Source organism: Coloeus monedula (assembly GCF_965178545.1).
Source record: "Coloeus monedula genome assembly, chromosome: 1".
NCBI classification, from domain to species: domain Eukaryota; kingdom Metazoa; phylum Chordata; class Aves; order Passeriformes; family Corvidae; genus Coloeus; species Coloeus monedula.
The window spans coordinates 137,588,551-137,606,745 of record NC_138781.1 but is presented as its reverse complement, the minus strand read 5'-3'; the positions used below and the strand labels follow the sequence as shown (position 1 = coordinate 137,606,745).

Here is an 18,195-nt window from a genome sequence, read left to right as displayed (position 1 = left end):
AGTGAGATCCTCTTTTATCAGTTTGGTGTACATCTCTTGTTCAAATTTATATAATTCTGGATTTTATTCCAGTGGATCCCAAAAACCATTTAATTCAAATCCTACTGTGCGACAGCCCTATTACTATTGTTTGATATTCTTCCTAAATGAAGTGTTTTGCAACACATAATGGTGAGGTTTTTTCCAACGGTTCTGAGAAAAGGATTATTTCACCTTTGAAATGATGAAAAGCTCTAGAGTAATAGAAAAGTATACTTAGTGGGTTTTTTAATAAAACATTCATACCACTACACAAATGTCACTAAACTGAACTGATGCACAGGCAGTCTTAACTCAGGTAAATGATGCATTAGCATGAACAATCATAAAAAATGCGTAAGGAGTAAGAAGCCTTCTTAATGAAAAAACATAGAAATGTTTCCATATGTTTTATGAAGTATTCTTTACCCTTTAAATGAGCACATTCAGATTTAGTCGCTGGCTTTGTTTCAGAGAAACCCCATCTGTACAGTACATCGCTTACAGGCACATCTCAGTCATGCAACAGCTATGTCACAGCTCATATATCAAATAAAAATCACATTCAAGGCCACACAACCTTATATACTCAAAGTCTTCCATTCTATTTTAAGTAATCCTAAGAGAGCTCTTATTGCACCTCACTGCTGATGTCACATGACTTTTGTTGGGAAACAGAGTCCTACAACTGAAATATCAAAAAGTTCTTAACACAGATGAGAATGATATAAAGGAGAACTCTATTGTACCTATATATTCTGGAAGCATTTTTTTTCTGCAAAGAAACAGGTGTGGAACTAAAAGCTTAAGAAGAGTAGCACTGTACAACATTACGTTGTACTGTGAAAAGCAGGATAAAACACGTGGAACTCACAGTAGGCTTAAGGAATTAATCTGACACAGATTCCAGTGCTAATAAAGCTGATGGTCCACATCAAGGACAGAAAGCAAAGAAGTTATCTAACCTTCCTGACATCAAAGGTTTCAGTGCCAGAAAACTGCATTTCAAAACCAACAGCAAGGATAGCTGAACAGTCAAAAGGCTTCTATCCACATTACATAGCAGTCCATAAAGTATTAACTTTAGTAGCAAGGAAACAGTATGAACAGCTATGTTAGAAACAATGAAATCATACAAACCCAAGTCGTCTCCTCCACAGAACACCTTGACTAAGCAGAATGCTGCTGAAACAATTCTATATTTAGGGTTTTTTCCCCTTATTATAAGGAAGATACCCTTGCCAGAGAGAATTTGCGAAAAACAAAAAATATCTGAGGTAGTCGGCTAAGTAAAAATGCCTTACAATGAAAACCAATTAGCTCCAATTAAAAAGAGAGGTTTGATCTTGCCAACATCTAAAATGACAATATATCTCTGAATTACCAGCCATATATATAAAGATGATTATTCAATAGCTGCTGCTTGGTAAGTTCCTGAGAAGGATATGTTTCCACTAGTATATGAAATAGGTCAGTCACTATAAAAGAACATTTGATGTTTTGTTTTTTGGGTTTTCTTCTTGTTTTAAAGATTACACTGATGAATGCCATGACAATGATCAGGAACTTACATTACTTGTCTTTAACTTCAAATCAGTTTCCCGGGGTTCAGACTACCAACATTTAATATCTTGAATTTAAAAGTTAGTTAAGAAAAACAAAGTAACAAAATATACTTCAGCTAGCACCTAGAAAGGGTGAACTGCACTAAACAGACAACCTGAACAAAAGGATAGCTCAGAAATCAGCTGGCCTCAACTAGAAAACTAGGGGAACCAACATTTCAAACAGAAAATTTGTGAACCATCAAGTAACACAAAATGAATAGGAAAAGAAAGAAGCCTTGTGATCATCCAGCCTTGATTCTTTTAAAATACAGGCCACAGGATTTTCCTCCTGTACTTAAACACCAGCATAAATCTACCAAGAAATGCCAGCAGTCTCACAAAGTTGTTACAGTCATGAACTATTGTCAACATAAAAAACATCTTTTTAACTGGAATTTGTTTTGGGTAATGGAACTTTTTGTATCTCATTATGCCAGACAGAAAAGTTACATTTTGAATAGATAATGCAGTTGACTGAAATACAAGTAGATTTGCCTCTTACTAAGAAATTTTTTATGGTTTGCATGCAATCTGTTATGAGTCTCATGTCCCAATCCAAAGTCCACATAAGTCATAAGATGATCAGTGGCCTTTCAAAAGAATGACTTGAGCAGCATTTGGAAGTCAAGTTGATCTTTGAGACTTCTGGGAGGAGAAGACAACATAGAGTGTTAATCTGAAGTGGAACCACCATGGAGACATTTCTCAGCTTGATGCTCTTTTTGTTTATATGCTTAAAACTGGGGAAAGCTAAGAAAAAATGGCAACAAAATATATTCAACATTTTAATACAAAGACTTGGTTGAGAGGTTATATTTGTATTTAATATAGGTGAAAGCAAAAGCAAATGGCAGATATTATGGCTTACAAAAAGAAGAAAGCATCCTGACACTATGGCCAGCAGGTTCCTGAGCTCCACCTGGTAAGCAGTATCCAAACAGGGAAGCACTCATAAGGGTACTTCAGCTCTGAACTGCAATTTCAAGTGCAACTGCACTAAGTACCTTTCTAATTGCTAAAACAAGAAAGCTCTGTACTACCTCAATGAAATAGAGCATGACTATTAGGTATAGAAGAAAACTGAGGTGGGTTTTACAGAAATGAGGAGTATATATTTTTCCTTTAGATTATGAGAAGACTTAACTGACTACAACTTACTATTAATGAAAACAGTTTCAAAACAGCAGTAAAGGAAAGTAAAGCTAAGAGTTAGTTACAAAATTTACACTGTGGTTCATAACCATATGAACACAGACTAGCACATTAAAGCTTCAAGTTTCTCCATTCTTTGCAATAGAAACTTCTGAAGTACTATAAATGCATAGGAAATAAACATATTATAAGAATATGTTCAATTATATTCAACATGTGCGATTATAGCCAAACGATAGAGTAAAAGTACTCTTTCAAACTGCCAAGGAGATTAAGGAATGTGATACATACGCATAGAGAAGTTTATATTCTACACACAGCTAAATCTTACTGCATTACACCAAACAAGAATTTCAAAGGAAAAATTGAAGAAAATCTAATGATACCCATCTGATTAACCTACAGATACTCGTTTTGAAAGCCTAAGAATAAAGCCGCCTGGTACAATAAAACGGTTTCATGTTCACCCTGGAAGCATGTGTACCGTTCGATGGCTTCCAGAAAAGATTGGACAGTATTAGAGAAACCTGAACAACAACCTTCATAGCTCAGACCAGCTTCTGAATGTAAGACAGAGGGAAATACACAAATTCAGTTCACTAAAAAATCATCCATTTTATTTGCACACACACTTCAAGCTATTCTGTTATAAAGTCTGCAGCTTCTTTTGCTGCAGCTCAATTTTCTCATCAACTGTTACCAAAGCAAATGCAACATCTTTGCAACATGACTGAATGCCTGATAGTGAATGCTTAATAGCCAAATATTGAAAAAAATGTGTTTTCAGTGAATGCTCTGTACCATATTTCTGTATTTCATCTCATAACCATGTGTGTGAACTTTTTAGCGCTTACTGCAATGCTGTAAAAATCACCAGCTCTTTTCTGTTGATCATTTTCCCATCCAGTTTTTAAGTTAGAACAGCTTTCTACTGACATTGTTAGAAAGAAACTTGCCTAAAGGCTTACATTCAAACTCAGCAAATCATTCAAATGAAGGCAGCAAAGGAAGTGGGAGGGCATGAGATGCGAAGACTGAGGTCATGACAATAGTTTGGTCCAGTACTACTCCCTTTTTCAGATAGTTTTTTTCCTTGCATTTAGGAAATATTTTGTACCTGTGAAGAGAGTTTTTCAAGACTGTGCAAATTAACAGAAGGCAAATTTTATGAATTAAAGAAGCAATTGTTCTTATTGCTGAATATGGTAGAGGTACTACCTTGGTGATAAGCTCAAAATCTGCTGGCAAGCTGTGTTTCATTGATAACATATGGGATATTGCAACATACGAATAGACAGCAGCATAAAAGCAATCCCACTGGTAAAGTAGCCTGGACACGAAGTACACATCAAAGCAAGTTTTATGAAAAGCTCTCTTGAAAGACAAAAGATCAAGTGCTTAGCACTTTGGTGATCACAACCACCTCATCTAAGCCCAGTGAACGGAATACAGAGTTAACTGATAAAACCAGGAGCTATGAGAGCTATAGCAAGACACAATCATACAAGCTTTCAACAGAACTGCAAATGCTGTTATGTCAGTGCCTCAAAGCTTTGCTTTAAAGTTTATGCTCAGTCTAAACGAGTAGACGTAAATATCTATGGACTCCTAATGTCTCTGAAGTGATCTAGTTTGTTGGCAGAAACAGTATATTTTTAGATACAATTTCCTAAGACCGTGCCCAGAGTAGTGCAGTTCACCCCTCTGAACCATACGTTATCTTTGCTGTAACACAATTCCACAGCATTTGAAAAGCTCTTGAATACACACAGTAACTATGTTCTTTAAAAGTCAAGAGGGACTCTAAAAGAATCTGCAAAAAGATCAAGTATAACAGATATCTAACAGGTGTTTTACATTGTATACACTACAATTCTAAACCAGCCAGTCAGACGTTTACTGAGAGAGCATACCAAGCACAGTCATAACTACTTAAACCAGCAATATTCACTGTCAAGCACCAATAAAAAATTACATTTTAATCCTGGGAAGCATGAACAACAGTATGACTAGTTTAAAAAATAAATACATAAACGAAATAAATCATCCTCTCTCTTCCCAATTGCTTTGCTTGTAACAGACTGTAACAAAAGAAACTGTTTTGCTTTTGTACATCTTTGATGCAAGGGAAGTACCCTTCTGGAAGGCAGGGCTGCCACTCTTCTCCATTCTACAGGGTAAAATTGGACTCACGTCTGATCACAAATCACAACAGACTCTTGTGATATCCAAAGACCCTCTGACAAAACCCCTATTTTATTCTCTAACCCTAGTCATTGTTTGGAAGCGCAGAAGTTTGAAAATTTCCTTTTTATCAAGCAAACAATTAAACCAAGTTCTTACTTAACTTCTTTTGCTGAACTCAGTGTAGACGGATGACTGATTTATTCTTCACAAATCCAAAGGTTATGAAAAAACAGTAATTTTGCACCTCAAAATTTGAGGTCTGAGTTTCTGAGATGACACAATCGTTCAAGGAGAGGAACAGAATTTAGTATAATCCATCAAAAGCCAAAATATCAGAAAACACAAAGCAAGAAAGCTGATTGGACCCATCTATCAAACAGGCATAACCATATTTGGAGAATGTATTTTTTGCTACCCAAACTGAAACCAAAAGACACCAGATAACTTCTGAGTACAATCCACTGAGTTCACACTAAATAAGCTGATACTGAGATAGCAAAAAAATGGATTTTTTCCTAAACGTTTTCCTTAAAAAGACAGCAAAATGCAAGGAAAATATTCTGGGAAATAGATTAAAATGGAAACCCTATTGGGGTATAAATGGACTCCTTGACTTCCTAAGATAGTTAGGAAAGCTATCAGTCAGTTTAAAAACTCTTCTTGGTCTTCTTGCCTTGTAGCAAAGCAAGTGGTGAATTTATTAGTATTTTTAATCATTATTACTTTGAAAACTTTCTCCAGTAATTCCAATTACTAAAATACCTGGTATTCGGCTACATTACAAATCTGAGTTTACATATAGGAGAATGAAAAATGATAACTAGCAAAAGAATAAAGCAGTTGACATGACAGAAGTGCTATATTCAGCTGCGGTATGCCACACAAGCCAGGTAAAACCCAAGAAATCATATGAAGAAAACTGCAAGTCTCATGAGAGGTGTCAAAATAGCTGGCTTCTATAATGTTGGAATTCTTGCATTTCGCTCTAAATCATCCAGCATTCACTTAGCTCAGAAAACAGAAACAGACTATAATATAATTCCATTATGGGGACAATTCATTTGAAGAACTAAATGTAGCTTCTCAAAATGATTAGACCCCGTAGAGCAATTAAGCATTTCTTCTTCCAACAGCAGGTTGAGGCAAAAAAAAAGCCCACGTCTGCAAATTGGAAAATTTGAGTAATTAAGTGGAATAGTTCAAAACAGCCTTTCCAGCAGTCAAGATTTAAAACATTTCTATAACACTACACAAGATTTGCATTTCTTCTTAGTTGCTGTATTTTCTAGTCACTCCCTTGCCCTTCAATAACTGAAGTGGGGAGAGAGAAATGGTTACCATAAACCCCCGTTCAGAGAAAGCACCTTTAATGAGAAAAACATTTAAAACTACCATATAAGACACAGTTCTACCTATCCGTTCATAACTGATCAGGTCCCCTGTTACATATTAAAGAAGAAAAAAGAGGCAAATCAAAAGAAGAATGGATAAAGACTGCAACCAAGAAGTTCATAAAGAAATGGGCTGACTATCACAGGATTTGACAAAAATACAGTAAAAGTAGGAAAAGAGCATGAGCAAGATGCAGCAACAAAGCCATGGCACAAAACTGGGAGAAGTCAGCATAAGACGGCATAATATCTGGATTTATTCAGCATGCTACACTCAAAGCAAAAAAAAAAAAGGCAAAACACATTTGGTTTGAACTTGATAGTCATAAAAGAAAGAAACTAAGCTCAGACTAGGGACATTGCTTATTTAGATGATCTCCAACTAAAACAAAGGTGTTTCTGGAAATAGTTCTGATTACTTTCCTTGAATAGCCAGCAGCCCTGTGACAAAGTATGTTTTAGAGAATGTTAAGCAGGTGTATGAGCTCTTATTTCGCATAAGGCAAAGATCCCAAAATCCAGGAGCTGTGGTTATATATAGACCTCTGACATCTCCTTAGAATCCAAGATTCTGATGAATGTTTCACTTAGTGTGATACACACCTTTACAATACTACACATACAGGAATACTTGCCTACAGCAGTACAACACTTCAAAGCAAGATCAAAGCAGCTACATCTGCTTGTGCCATTTTTAGTTTTCCTATTATGCTTCACACAAACAGAAGGGACATTCGCTGGATACCATGAAATAACACTCTAACAGAACACATCCTTTTCTATATTAGTTCCTTAATGATTACCTTCCAATAGCAAAATCAGAACTGTAAAATGTTAATTTATGAGTTATCTTGCTTACTATAGTTTCCTGAGAACCTAGTATTTCACTGACTTTGTCTCCCTTATCATTACTACCTTTTAATACTGTGTATTTCTACCTTTGGTAGAATTTTTCTCCAAAAGAACTGCCTGCCTTTAGAGACATAACACTAACTGGAAAATTAATGGGCAAAGAGCTGCTATAATTGTAGCTCAGTATTTTCCAGTAAAAACACACTTTCTGTCCTTACCATTACCTTATTACAAGTACCTTGTATTAATTATATTCTGTGACTGTAAGGCAGACTAGACATGTAGGAAAAACATTATTCTCAACTACAAGAAACACAATAATTACTCCTCATACAGTCTGCAATTTTAACAGCTTAACAACTCTCCCACATGATATATTCTTGCAGAAGAATGTATTTTTCTTGAATATCCAGCAATTTAAAAATGGGATTTGGATCTATAATCACTTGGTTTAAAATAATTACAAGGTATATATCTTTTTTAAAAGCCTGATTTAATTTAATAAGAAATCACATGGGACATCAGACTACAAAATACTGTTGTAGTACATAATGCTCTGGTATCTCTATGGCAAGAATACTACTGGTATTTATCATCTTACCTTGCCACAAGTACCAAAATGCTCTCACAAATGGAAACTAGTTTTCCATACCATTCACTAGAGTTCATTCCATAAAAGTAACTTCAGAGAATACTAATATTTTTTAACTCTTAGTATTGCAGACACTAATAAGTTTTAAGCAGCAGACCAATACTTGGAATCTGTCCCATGACTTCAACTCAGTACAACTTCCATTTGATCAAGACTATACATATTACATAAACTTACTACTCAAAGTCAGCCATCAATGTTACATATTTGCAAACAGAAAACATGCTTCTATCATGCTTAATAGTTGCTTATTCTTAAACCTATCTACTTTTGATTATGCCTTGGGGTTTTTTTTTCTGAAGATTACTAGTACAATAAACACATTTTTACTACAATAATTTCCTCACAGGAATATTTTGATTTTATCTTTACTATTTTCTCATTTCATGCACATTCTGTAATAATCTATTCCATTAAAAATTTCCTTGCTGATATTTCTTGCCTCATCAAGATCAAAACCTGTAATTAGTCTGTTCCTTTCCAAACTGTGAAATGTCTCATTCTGAATAAAAGAGGAGGAAGATATGCACTATAAGGCATTCCAAATTCTTTTGAAGTGATTCAAGCTGTTTCAATAAATAAAAAGAAATAAGTAAACATAATAAAAAATGTCCAATGAAACCATAAACAGAAAACATTATACCATAATGGACATAAACTACAGATCATTTCTTTGTGCTGTAGCATCTGTATGCATTTTCATTTCCTCTCAGAATGTCTCACAACATAAACTAATATCCTTCAATATAGGATTCTTTAATCTGAAGGGGAAAACGAGAGATACTGACTTCTGGAATTTCCACAAATGTCAAACCAGCACAGAGTGATTGATATTCTGAGCTGGAATTAATTCATGTCATACATCAGTATACTTGCTAATCAGACAACAGTGATTGATTTTTTTATGTAATGAGACATCAACACACAGGTTAAATCTAGCTGGTATGAGAATTAGAACAGGAAGAGAATTTTGGAGTCACCATCATGGGGTCTTAATACTAATTAGGATTTCTCAGCTGTAGTTTTGTTCTAATGTTTAATAAGGTCAAAACCAGCAGTAACACACTTGACATACTAGCAGCCTTCCCGTATGTATGAGACGCTTGTGATGAAGGCTCTAAACAGAGGTGCACAGTAGTAGGATGAAAGACAATGATCATATACTGAAATATGAAAGGTTCTGCCTGGAACGGAGGAAACGTTCTCACCATGAAAACAGCCAAGCAGTGGCACAGGTTGCACAGAGAGGGTGTTATTACCCTTGGAGATTTTCAAGGTCTGACTGGGTATAGCCCTAAAGAACTTGGTCTGATCCCCTAACTGACTCTGATTTTAGCAGAAGGTTGAACTGCAGAGACTTCCTGGAGACCCTTCCAACTTGAATTTTCTGACAACCCTATTATTTTTTGCCATGTACAAAGAAATAGCTTCCTTCTGCTCTTCTGAAGAATGGTGTTCAGGAAATGGCAGTGACTGGCATCAATACTTCTACTGCAGAACCTCTGCAAGAACTTTTTCTTAAAAAACACAGATGTCAAGAAAACGGTTTGGCCTTCTCATTCATGATTTATTCTTATATCAGCAACCACTGATGGTTTCCAGGTTCACTCTAAATTTGACAACAAGTTCTCTGGGCCCTCCCACAAAAAAACCACCTTTCCTTCTGTTATCTCTGAAGTTTTGTTTTGTGTGTGCTCTGAACGCCCCTCAGAAAATTAAATTCCGAGTTCCTATTATGCAGCAGATTCCAGACTTATGTTCTTCCTAGCCTTCTTGCCAATAACACTGAATTCCAGTAATTTAGGCTCAATATTCTCTATTGTTATTTGAAAAAAAGCCATCCTCTCAACCTCCCTATAGAGTTTTTCACCTGATGTAGTAGTACCTGGCAGTTAGAACAAGGCAAAAAGACAGCCTACCTTTCTGCTATCCAAGCACAAGAACAAGAAATAACATCAAACTAGCAGCTGAACAAACAAAACAGGTGCTCTCAGTCACGGCTTCCATCGCTATTTGTGCAAATAAACTACAGACTCTGGAGTAAGGGCACTATTTATAGCTCTAAGCTTAAGTGTCTTGATATTTGGTAGCCCACCAACATACTCAAGAGTTTGTTGTTAATTTCAACATACACACTGAACTGATCTCTCCTGCAATTCTGAAACAATTCAACTTAAGAAACTTATATACATTTATATACAGCTATGGATTTCATGCATGCATGTATTCCTTTCACAACCTACTGGGGTTTTTTTATCTTTTCTTTTTCTTCCTCACTGTACTGTTGACAGCATGTATACATTCACTTTCAACACAACAGACATCTAAAAAGTCTCATGTGGATCTTTAAGTATATTAGATTCTTTAGGACAACATTACATATCAAAGTTAAGCTCATATGAACACCTTAAGTATGCCTACCACCATTCTTTCACCAGAATACTGTATGTTTCAATTTCAAAGCTTATTGTTGTATATTAATTAGACCAGAAAAAAATAAAAAAGCAGTCATAATTACAGGTTTCAGTGCATACTTTCCATGACAGTTCCTCATTTCAGGCCACAACAGAGCCATTGCTTCTGGCAGAGGACTTATTCAGATACTCAGCAAGATAAATCTCACTGATTACGTACTGAAATGATAAAATGTCCCACCTATCTCCTTTCAGTGCAACTCAGTTCATGACTTAAGAATATCACTGAAAATTTTTGCTGTAAGAGGAAATAACACCTTATACATGACTATATTAAGCTTAAAAAATTAAGCTAAAGAAGAAATTGTACTTAGGTTGCTTATCCATGCTGCTTTTCCATCTGAAATAAGAGCTGATAATCTACCAGAGTTTCACAGAAATGCACAACATATAAAAATAATACTATTTACACACTGCCTTCTGGGCCTATATGAAGAATGAGGACACGTGTGGGTAGTCACCCACACAAGACAGTAAACTGTTTATACAAGTTTCATACAGCTGTGTCCTGCCACTCCCAAGCAATTATGAGAATACACTCCTACACTTCGACTTCAGACAGAAATTTCAATTCATACCCATCAAAATGAATGCAAAATTGGCCATGTTATATGGAACAGAGATTAAATGTCAGTATGTTGAAAGGAAGTGATTAGAGCTGAACAACCTGCATTACCACTAAACTTTGAAATGTTGGGCTTTTGCTGGCTTTTGTGTTTTGGAGTTTGGTGGCAAGGGAGCAGGCAAGAGGAAAAAAGTCGTTTTAAAAACAAGGGTATTAGAAAGGCAAGTCACTTATTTTAGTCTTTTTCCTAAGTGGTTAAAAGAACTATGCAGCAGTTCCACAACCCTTTTTTTATATGTACACCTGGGAAGAATACTGAATCCTGTTACTTTCCTCACTGTTACCCTGATGTGGTTTAGACCAGATGTTTAAATGTTACAGTATGTACATTTTCTTCTCTTCTTCCAAGGCAAAAGCAAAATAAGAGGAATATTTGACTTCACTCCACAAGAGACCTATTTAATAGTTTGGCGGTTATGTAAGTAAAGGTAGCTTGGCTAAGTCAATGTTGACGACATACAGAACGACATGATCCTAATGAGTTGGAAAATATTGGCTCTCATGAGATTCAACCAGATGCTACTGCGCTGAGAAAGCTACTGTATTATTGAATTTCATTTTTATGAGGTAAAATTTATTATTCAACCATTAAGGTATCCCACATGAAATCTTGCATAAAATAGTTTTACAGTTACTTTCTGGAAAATAGATTTTATTTTAACTTTAAGACATCATTTACATGAGGGATTCAATGCCTATTTGATCACCTTCAGCAGAGAAATGTAAGGTCTGCAAGCAATTTTCCCAAAAATACCAGATTAATGGAACCGAACTGTCAACAAAATAATGAACTACCTGAACAGGACAAGGAAAAAGTGGTAGCAAGTTCCAGTTTTCCAGAGTAAACTAAAGCCATCTGTGACTGTGTATGTATTTTCTTGGCAGGCTGAAATGGTTAGAAACTGAGTGCTCCAGGTACTTACTAACAAATAATGGAAAAAATACACAGTAAAATTACTCTATAGGATTAATCATGCTCAACCTTTGAAAGATCTTACCTGGTGCCCTTTTCCCAATATTTTGGTAATTTTTACACTTACTTTTTATTTTAAAAATTGTATAATAAAAATTGTAATAATATTAATATCGATACATGCAATAATGTAGAGAGCATATTGTATTTCAAATTCATATTTGTTTCCATATTTACACTGATTGAAATGCAAAATCAGGATGTTTCACAAGCATAAGAACTAACATTATTTAGCTGACATGTAACATGCTGTTGTGCTTGTATACCAAAAGGCTTATAAAATTAAATCAAAACATAGATTTCCAAAGAGTTTCATGTGGCTTGAAGACTGCTTTTGTGCTGTTTTTTTATTTTAGCTGTAATGCATTAAAAAGTTAGTAATGCTTTTTCTTGAACCATGAAAAAGAGCAAAAAGCTGTTTGCAGCTGTTTTACTTTCTGTTTGTTATGCTGCATTTTGTCACTTGTATTCCCATCTATTTTAAGTTTGCTATTCTTTGTGTTCTTGCACAACTATTTCAGGCAGTATCCATCAATCTTGAATGAATAGGTTTTATCATTCAAGTACAAGTAGTAAGTTTAATTGTTTATCTCTTTTTTTAAACTATCTTGCCTTCTAAGAACCCAAAAAAGAACTTTTTGCAAGTAGAAATTTAAATATATGGATTACAAAAGGTGCAATTGCAATGAAGGGAGTTAAGTGCTTTCAGAAACTCCATTAAATTCCATATAACTTACGATTAAAAACCTGCTCTTAGCAGAATTAAATCGTTTCAAGCTAAGACAGACATAATATTTAAACATGTTTATAAAAAATTTCTAGTGTAAAAATCATACATCTTTCTTGACATACTCATTTTGTCTGTCCTCCACAAGTTCTGAGCTCAATCAATCACAGTACTGTACACATCTTTTACTGGAAGTTTTAAGATAAGACACCTTACTAATATGTATGACAAATACAAATTTTAGGTAGTACAGTCACTTCATTTTTACATTCTGTCAGAAACCAAACACACACAACTTGCTTTTGAGATTTCAAATTCCTTTTTTTTTTTTTAGACAGCTTGCCTTTGGGCAAGTTAATTAAAAGATAAATTCTCAGATGATCTAATGAAGACAGCAATCTAGTAACAAACTAGGGAATATTTGACCAAAGTGTCTTTCTCCTAGAAGGAAAAGGTTTCTGAAGAGCAAAAGAAAGAAAGTAGATGGGGGACAGAAGAGTGTTAATCTTCAAGCAATCTTCCCTTTCTGGTATTCCATTAATCTATTACCAAGAAGAATTTGTAGAGGATAGAGCTCAGAGAGGTTGTTTTGAATCCCTAGACCAACTTCAGCTTCAATTACCTTTGAAAGAAGTTTTGGAGCAAGATAGCATTTCTGCTCCAGGTGAAAATTTAGGACAGAACCCCAGATACTAGCAATAAACTCTGTTCATATGTTTGTGGAAACACACAGTGCAAAGCTCCCTTTTTAAACTAGATCCATAGAAGGTCTTTCAGCTGTTACCTAGCAAACAGGTCCCCAAAGGGGCCTTTGTACCTTGTGAGCCTCTCCACAGCAGATGAAAGAAAGGACCAATAGTCATGTGTTCCTCTCTGAGGTTTCCTCCACTCCTGCTACTCATGTGTCTGTACTTGTCTTCCTATTAATTTTTGGGTTTTTTAACTTTTACTGCTTCTCTACAGTAACTCTTTCTACTTTTCTACTTTAACTCTTTCTACCTGCTTCTTCTTGTTTTATCTTTCTCTGCAGCTCTCTTCCCTTTTTATTAGGAGACCCTCATTCTCCTGTTTTTCTTTCTTTTCATTTTTTCTTTTTTCCCTTAATTTATCTGTTCCTCTCCTATAGAGCATCCTAGCCCATATCGTAAGCCTATATTGTAAGTTTCAGTGATAAAGTTTTAAAACTGGAAGAGATGGCTGTGTTGGAAAAAGCATACAACTATGCTTTTAACATAATTCCTGCTTAAAAAAAAATCTTTCCTGAGAGGTTAAAAAGGTTTTGGTATCACTTTTGAGTTCAACTAGTATTGAACTGATGTGTTAAGGAAGCCCAACACTCTCAACAGCACCTGACACAAAGCCCCAACAAAGATATAAAGAGCTCAGCAACAAGTGTTCCAGTCCAATAATACTCTTCAATCACACACAAAAAGTGGCAATACAGTCACACGCAGCTGAGAAAGTAGTAGGCTATATAAACAAATGGCAAACACATTTGAGACTAGCTATATGGAAGGAGCTACCCAGAGAAGAAAAAATTCAAGTCTCAGTATATTTCAAATTTGGTAGAATAGATCTGGGTGGGTAGCTAATAACTAGCCCATTTCTATAAGAAGACGCATTTCATCCACAGGTTATAAAACAAGTATGATGTTGCACTGAGTATCAGAATGCATAAAATCCTGTGATCCTGCCTGTAGCAGGAAGATTTGCTGGAAACCTTGGGATAACAACAGACCACTAAAAATAGAAGGTAAATTACATAAGCCCTTTTTTCTTTTTCCTTTTTGTCAGAATAATTTCATGTGTAGGGAGAGCTTTTTTATTTATTTTTAACAGGGGAAAAAATCTGGATAGAGACACAGCTGTTTGCCCTGCTATAGTTCTAACGAGTTAGAAATATGGTTTTTAGAAGTTTGAAAATGTAAACACAGAAGAACATTTGTGCCACTGTATTAATGAAACACATAGCTTATAATTCCCTGTAACAGCAGAATTTAAGCAATAAATTTCAAGAAAAAGATTCCCTGAAAAATGGATAAAGTGAAGGAAAGGGAATCTTTGAGCATATTGATTTTTCCTGCAAGAACACTACAATTTAATATAAACATAATCAGAAAAAGAAAAGGAAGGCAAGAGCAATAAAAAAGTGTTTATACTTCCATTATTTATACTAAATTAATCAAAGAAGCAATCAATCCACAACACCATGAGGATGGAAAGCTATTTTCTTGAATTATTACTTCTGTGCATAGCCAAAAACAAGTTGTGCTCAGAGGGAAAACACAATACCATCAGAAAAAGGCAATATTTTCCTTGAGATTTTAGGTTACACAAGTAAATCTCACCTGTTCACCCACAAAGATTCTCAGACACACAAGGGCACGAGGAGGAGCCCAAATACCTTATCAAGCTACTGCCAGGCCCAGCACACAAGCCACATAAGGCCACTCTGTATAAGCCCAAAGGAGCACCAGGGCATGCAGTGGCAGGCAAGAACTCAAAACAAGGACTCCCAAGAAACATTCATCAGCTTTTGTTTTACGTTGGAGAAACTAAGTTGAATGTAAATAAAAGTGTTTAACAGATGTGCCATGTTTTCTGGCAAGTTCCTTACTGACTGCATTATCCTCATATTTACTTTGTAAAAAAAAAAAAGGAAAAAAGAAAGAAAAATGACAAAAGAAAAGCTGAAATTTCAACTTCCCTATGCAAATATAGTCAAGTGTTTTTTTCCAGAGGCTTACATGCATACACATTACTGTTAAAGTATGTGGAAGCTGACCCTAATTACAAGGATGACTTTCCACAGGGCATGATACTATATTTTACACAACAGTATTCCAACAAAAGTTTGTAGGCCTACAGAATCAACCCAAAAACTAGGACAAAGGGATTGACAGCAATCATTTCATAGCCTTGAATGCAAAGCTGCCTTCAGTCTAGTTAATGCCAAGCAGAACTACAGAAGTGTAAAATTTACCAGGTGAAACATTAAGCCATGAACAAGAGAAGATCAAAACGAGTGCGTTATATTGTTCATTTACTTTATTTGAAGTACTTAAAATGTGTGCTCCAGATTTCTATTCTGCAAAGATACTGTTAGCAGAGTTGTTTCACAGTCCATTGAACTGACAGACTGAAACACGTTAAATAATAGAATAGGTTAGTTTGAAATCGTGCAAACCCTAAGTGCATCTGAAGTGATCAAACAACTGTATTTCCAGATTTCTCCATGGTGTGGATTGTAAACCTGCTACCTTCACAAGTACCAGGACTTGAAAATAAAATGTCACAATCCCACTCTCAGGTGACCCACACAGAATGAAGGAATGAAGACAAAAGTGACTTTTATGAAAAATGGAAATCCTAAGCACTTTAAACAGTAATTCCAAGGGTTACACAAAAATACAGCAGTTCTTTTGCAACATTAGATCAACACAGATTTAACTTCAATAAACAGGAGAAGTGAAAAATAGAATGTAAAGGGTCAAGAAAAGCAGGGCTGAAATACTTCCAGTGGTCTAATCCACCACTCCGCTTCAAATCACAATTTTCTACACCTAAATCATTCTCCTAACACATTCTCCAAGATTGGCAATGCTGTATATTCCAAAATATCTGTTATTCTTGTTATGGGTTTATTCAGAACAAATAAAAATAATAGCTCTAAATTATTCTAGCCTGCATAGAAATCTAAAAAAAAAAAAAAAAAAAAAAAATTCTGGATGACCTTTATGTACTTGAAAACTCTGGTTTCCTCTGTAAACCTCTGTAAACTGGTCAAAATCCTTAATTTATTCCCAAAATCTATGGGTGTTTCACAAAAAGATGACAGATAACAAGTTTCATTATTTATGTAATCATCACCAACACTTACATATCTTCAGCAATTTCATAACAGTTAAGTAACATTTATGAAATAATGAGAAACATCTGCAGCCCTTCTAAAGAATTCAATGTATGCCATTGATTAATAAAGCCCTTAATAATCCAGTTTCACCTTTAAATGATCCTGAAGTAATAACATTGTACCATATAAGGTAGCAAAAGTGGATGTTTCGGATGAGGGAAGCATGGAAAAATGATCCTGTATGAGAAAATTAAATGCATCCAGAAATTGGTGCCAAGGAGTGAGGCTGGGTGGCTTAGCTTACATCCTGGATTTTAAATATAAGCTATAAATACCCATATACACACAAAAAAACATTCTGTCTGTTAGCCACTATAAGTAAAAACCTGGATTTAAAGGATATAGTTGTGTGCATGCTCACTAGCAGTGCTCTGTATCACAATAAGTATTTAACCAGAAGCATCACATATTTACCTGAAGTTTGGAAAACCTCATTCAGTAAAGCTTCATTTACCACCACTGAACTGACATTCCCAACAGGATGACACCAGCTCTGATAAATAGTTTGAAGCAGAAGGGTTTGAGCTCTAGTTGCTTGAACTGTCAAATTAGGGAGCTCAAAAATGCATTCTGTTAGTGGGACATGAGTTCGCTTGGTCCTGTTTAAAATAATAAAAGAAAAAAAGGAAAATCATTACTTTGGCACATAAAAATAACCATTTTAAAACTCAGTCACAGAATATCAGAGTACAAGAAGTTAGTTTGTAAGGTTGAAACTGTGTGCCTATTAGATTTCATCTTGTAAGAGCTGATTCAACTGACACTGAAATGAAACCTAAACAGTACTTGTTATATGATTTAACTTTATATCTCCCTCAAGAGCATAACAGAAAAAAATCACATATTTTTATCTAATTATCTCTTGGTTTTAAAATATTCAATAAAAGCAATTCCATGTGCTCCCACCAGAAAGAGCTACTAAAAATTGTGCAGATACTAAAAACACAGAAAACATTTGTTCAAAAATTGAACGTTCCGGTTTTTTTTATTTACAAAGCTTACAGTGCATCACTAAATGACATATGGCTAGTGACCCAAAAAACACATAGACAATATTCATACATCCAAATACAAACAAGTCCACATTCCATATTTTGCTGACAGAGCTCATTAAGTGATTCTACTATTTTTCATTGCCCTTTATCTTTCAGCTGGGGAGGAGCAACAGGAGGAGACAGGCATTTGGTAGGGCAAAGTAAAGGACATTTGTTTGGGAAATAAATTCCTCTGTGACAATATAATCCACCATTAACAAGAATGCTTTACAAAAACTATAGCAACATCAGTAATTTAGTTTTTCTTCCTAATATACACACCATTACCTGAAATAAAGCAACAGACTGATTTTCTACATTCAACAAAAACCATAAAGGTTCTTCAGCCATCTCAGTTTGGAGCCTTTTCCTGTAGCATGTTTTCAACATTATCATTCTTGCCCTAATCACCTCCCACTTCATCACTGAAATTTACTTCTTCTGTTATTTAGCATTATTTTCTCTAATGTCCCACATGGCAGGAGGGTTGGAACTAGATGATCTTAAAGGTTGCACCAAACCCTAACCATTCTATGATCCCATGAAATATAATCACTGATGCATATATTAGCTAATTCTCATTTTGACGC

At 35.2% G+C, this 18,195-nt stretch overlaps 1 protein-coding gene across 4 annotated transcripts in view; it reads right to left on the bottom strand.

Moving 5' to 3' along the window:
- The window catches only part of VPS13B (vacuolar protein sorting 13 homolog B), a 436,535-nt gene that overhangs the window by 320,711 nt on the left and 97,629 nt on the right, over positions 1-18,195 (bottom strand). For all 4 annotated transcript variants that reach the window (XR_014226320.1, XM_082279593.1, XM_082279594.1 and 1 more), the window contains exon 17: positions 16,986-17,170. Coding sequence is in view for 3 of the 4 variants with exons in the window: in XM_082279593.1 (XP_082135719.1) it covers positions 16,986-17,170 (185 nt within the window). In the remaining variant the exon portion in view is untranslated. The remainder of the gene's footprint in view (positions 1-16,985; positions 17,171-18,195) is intronic.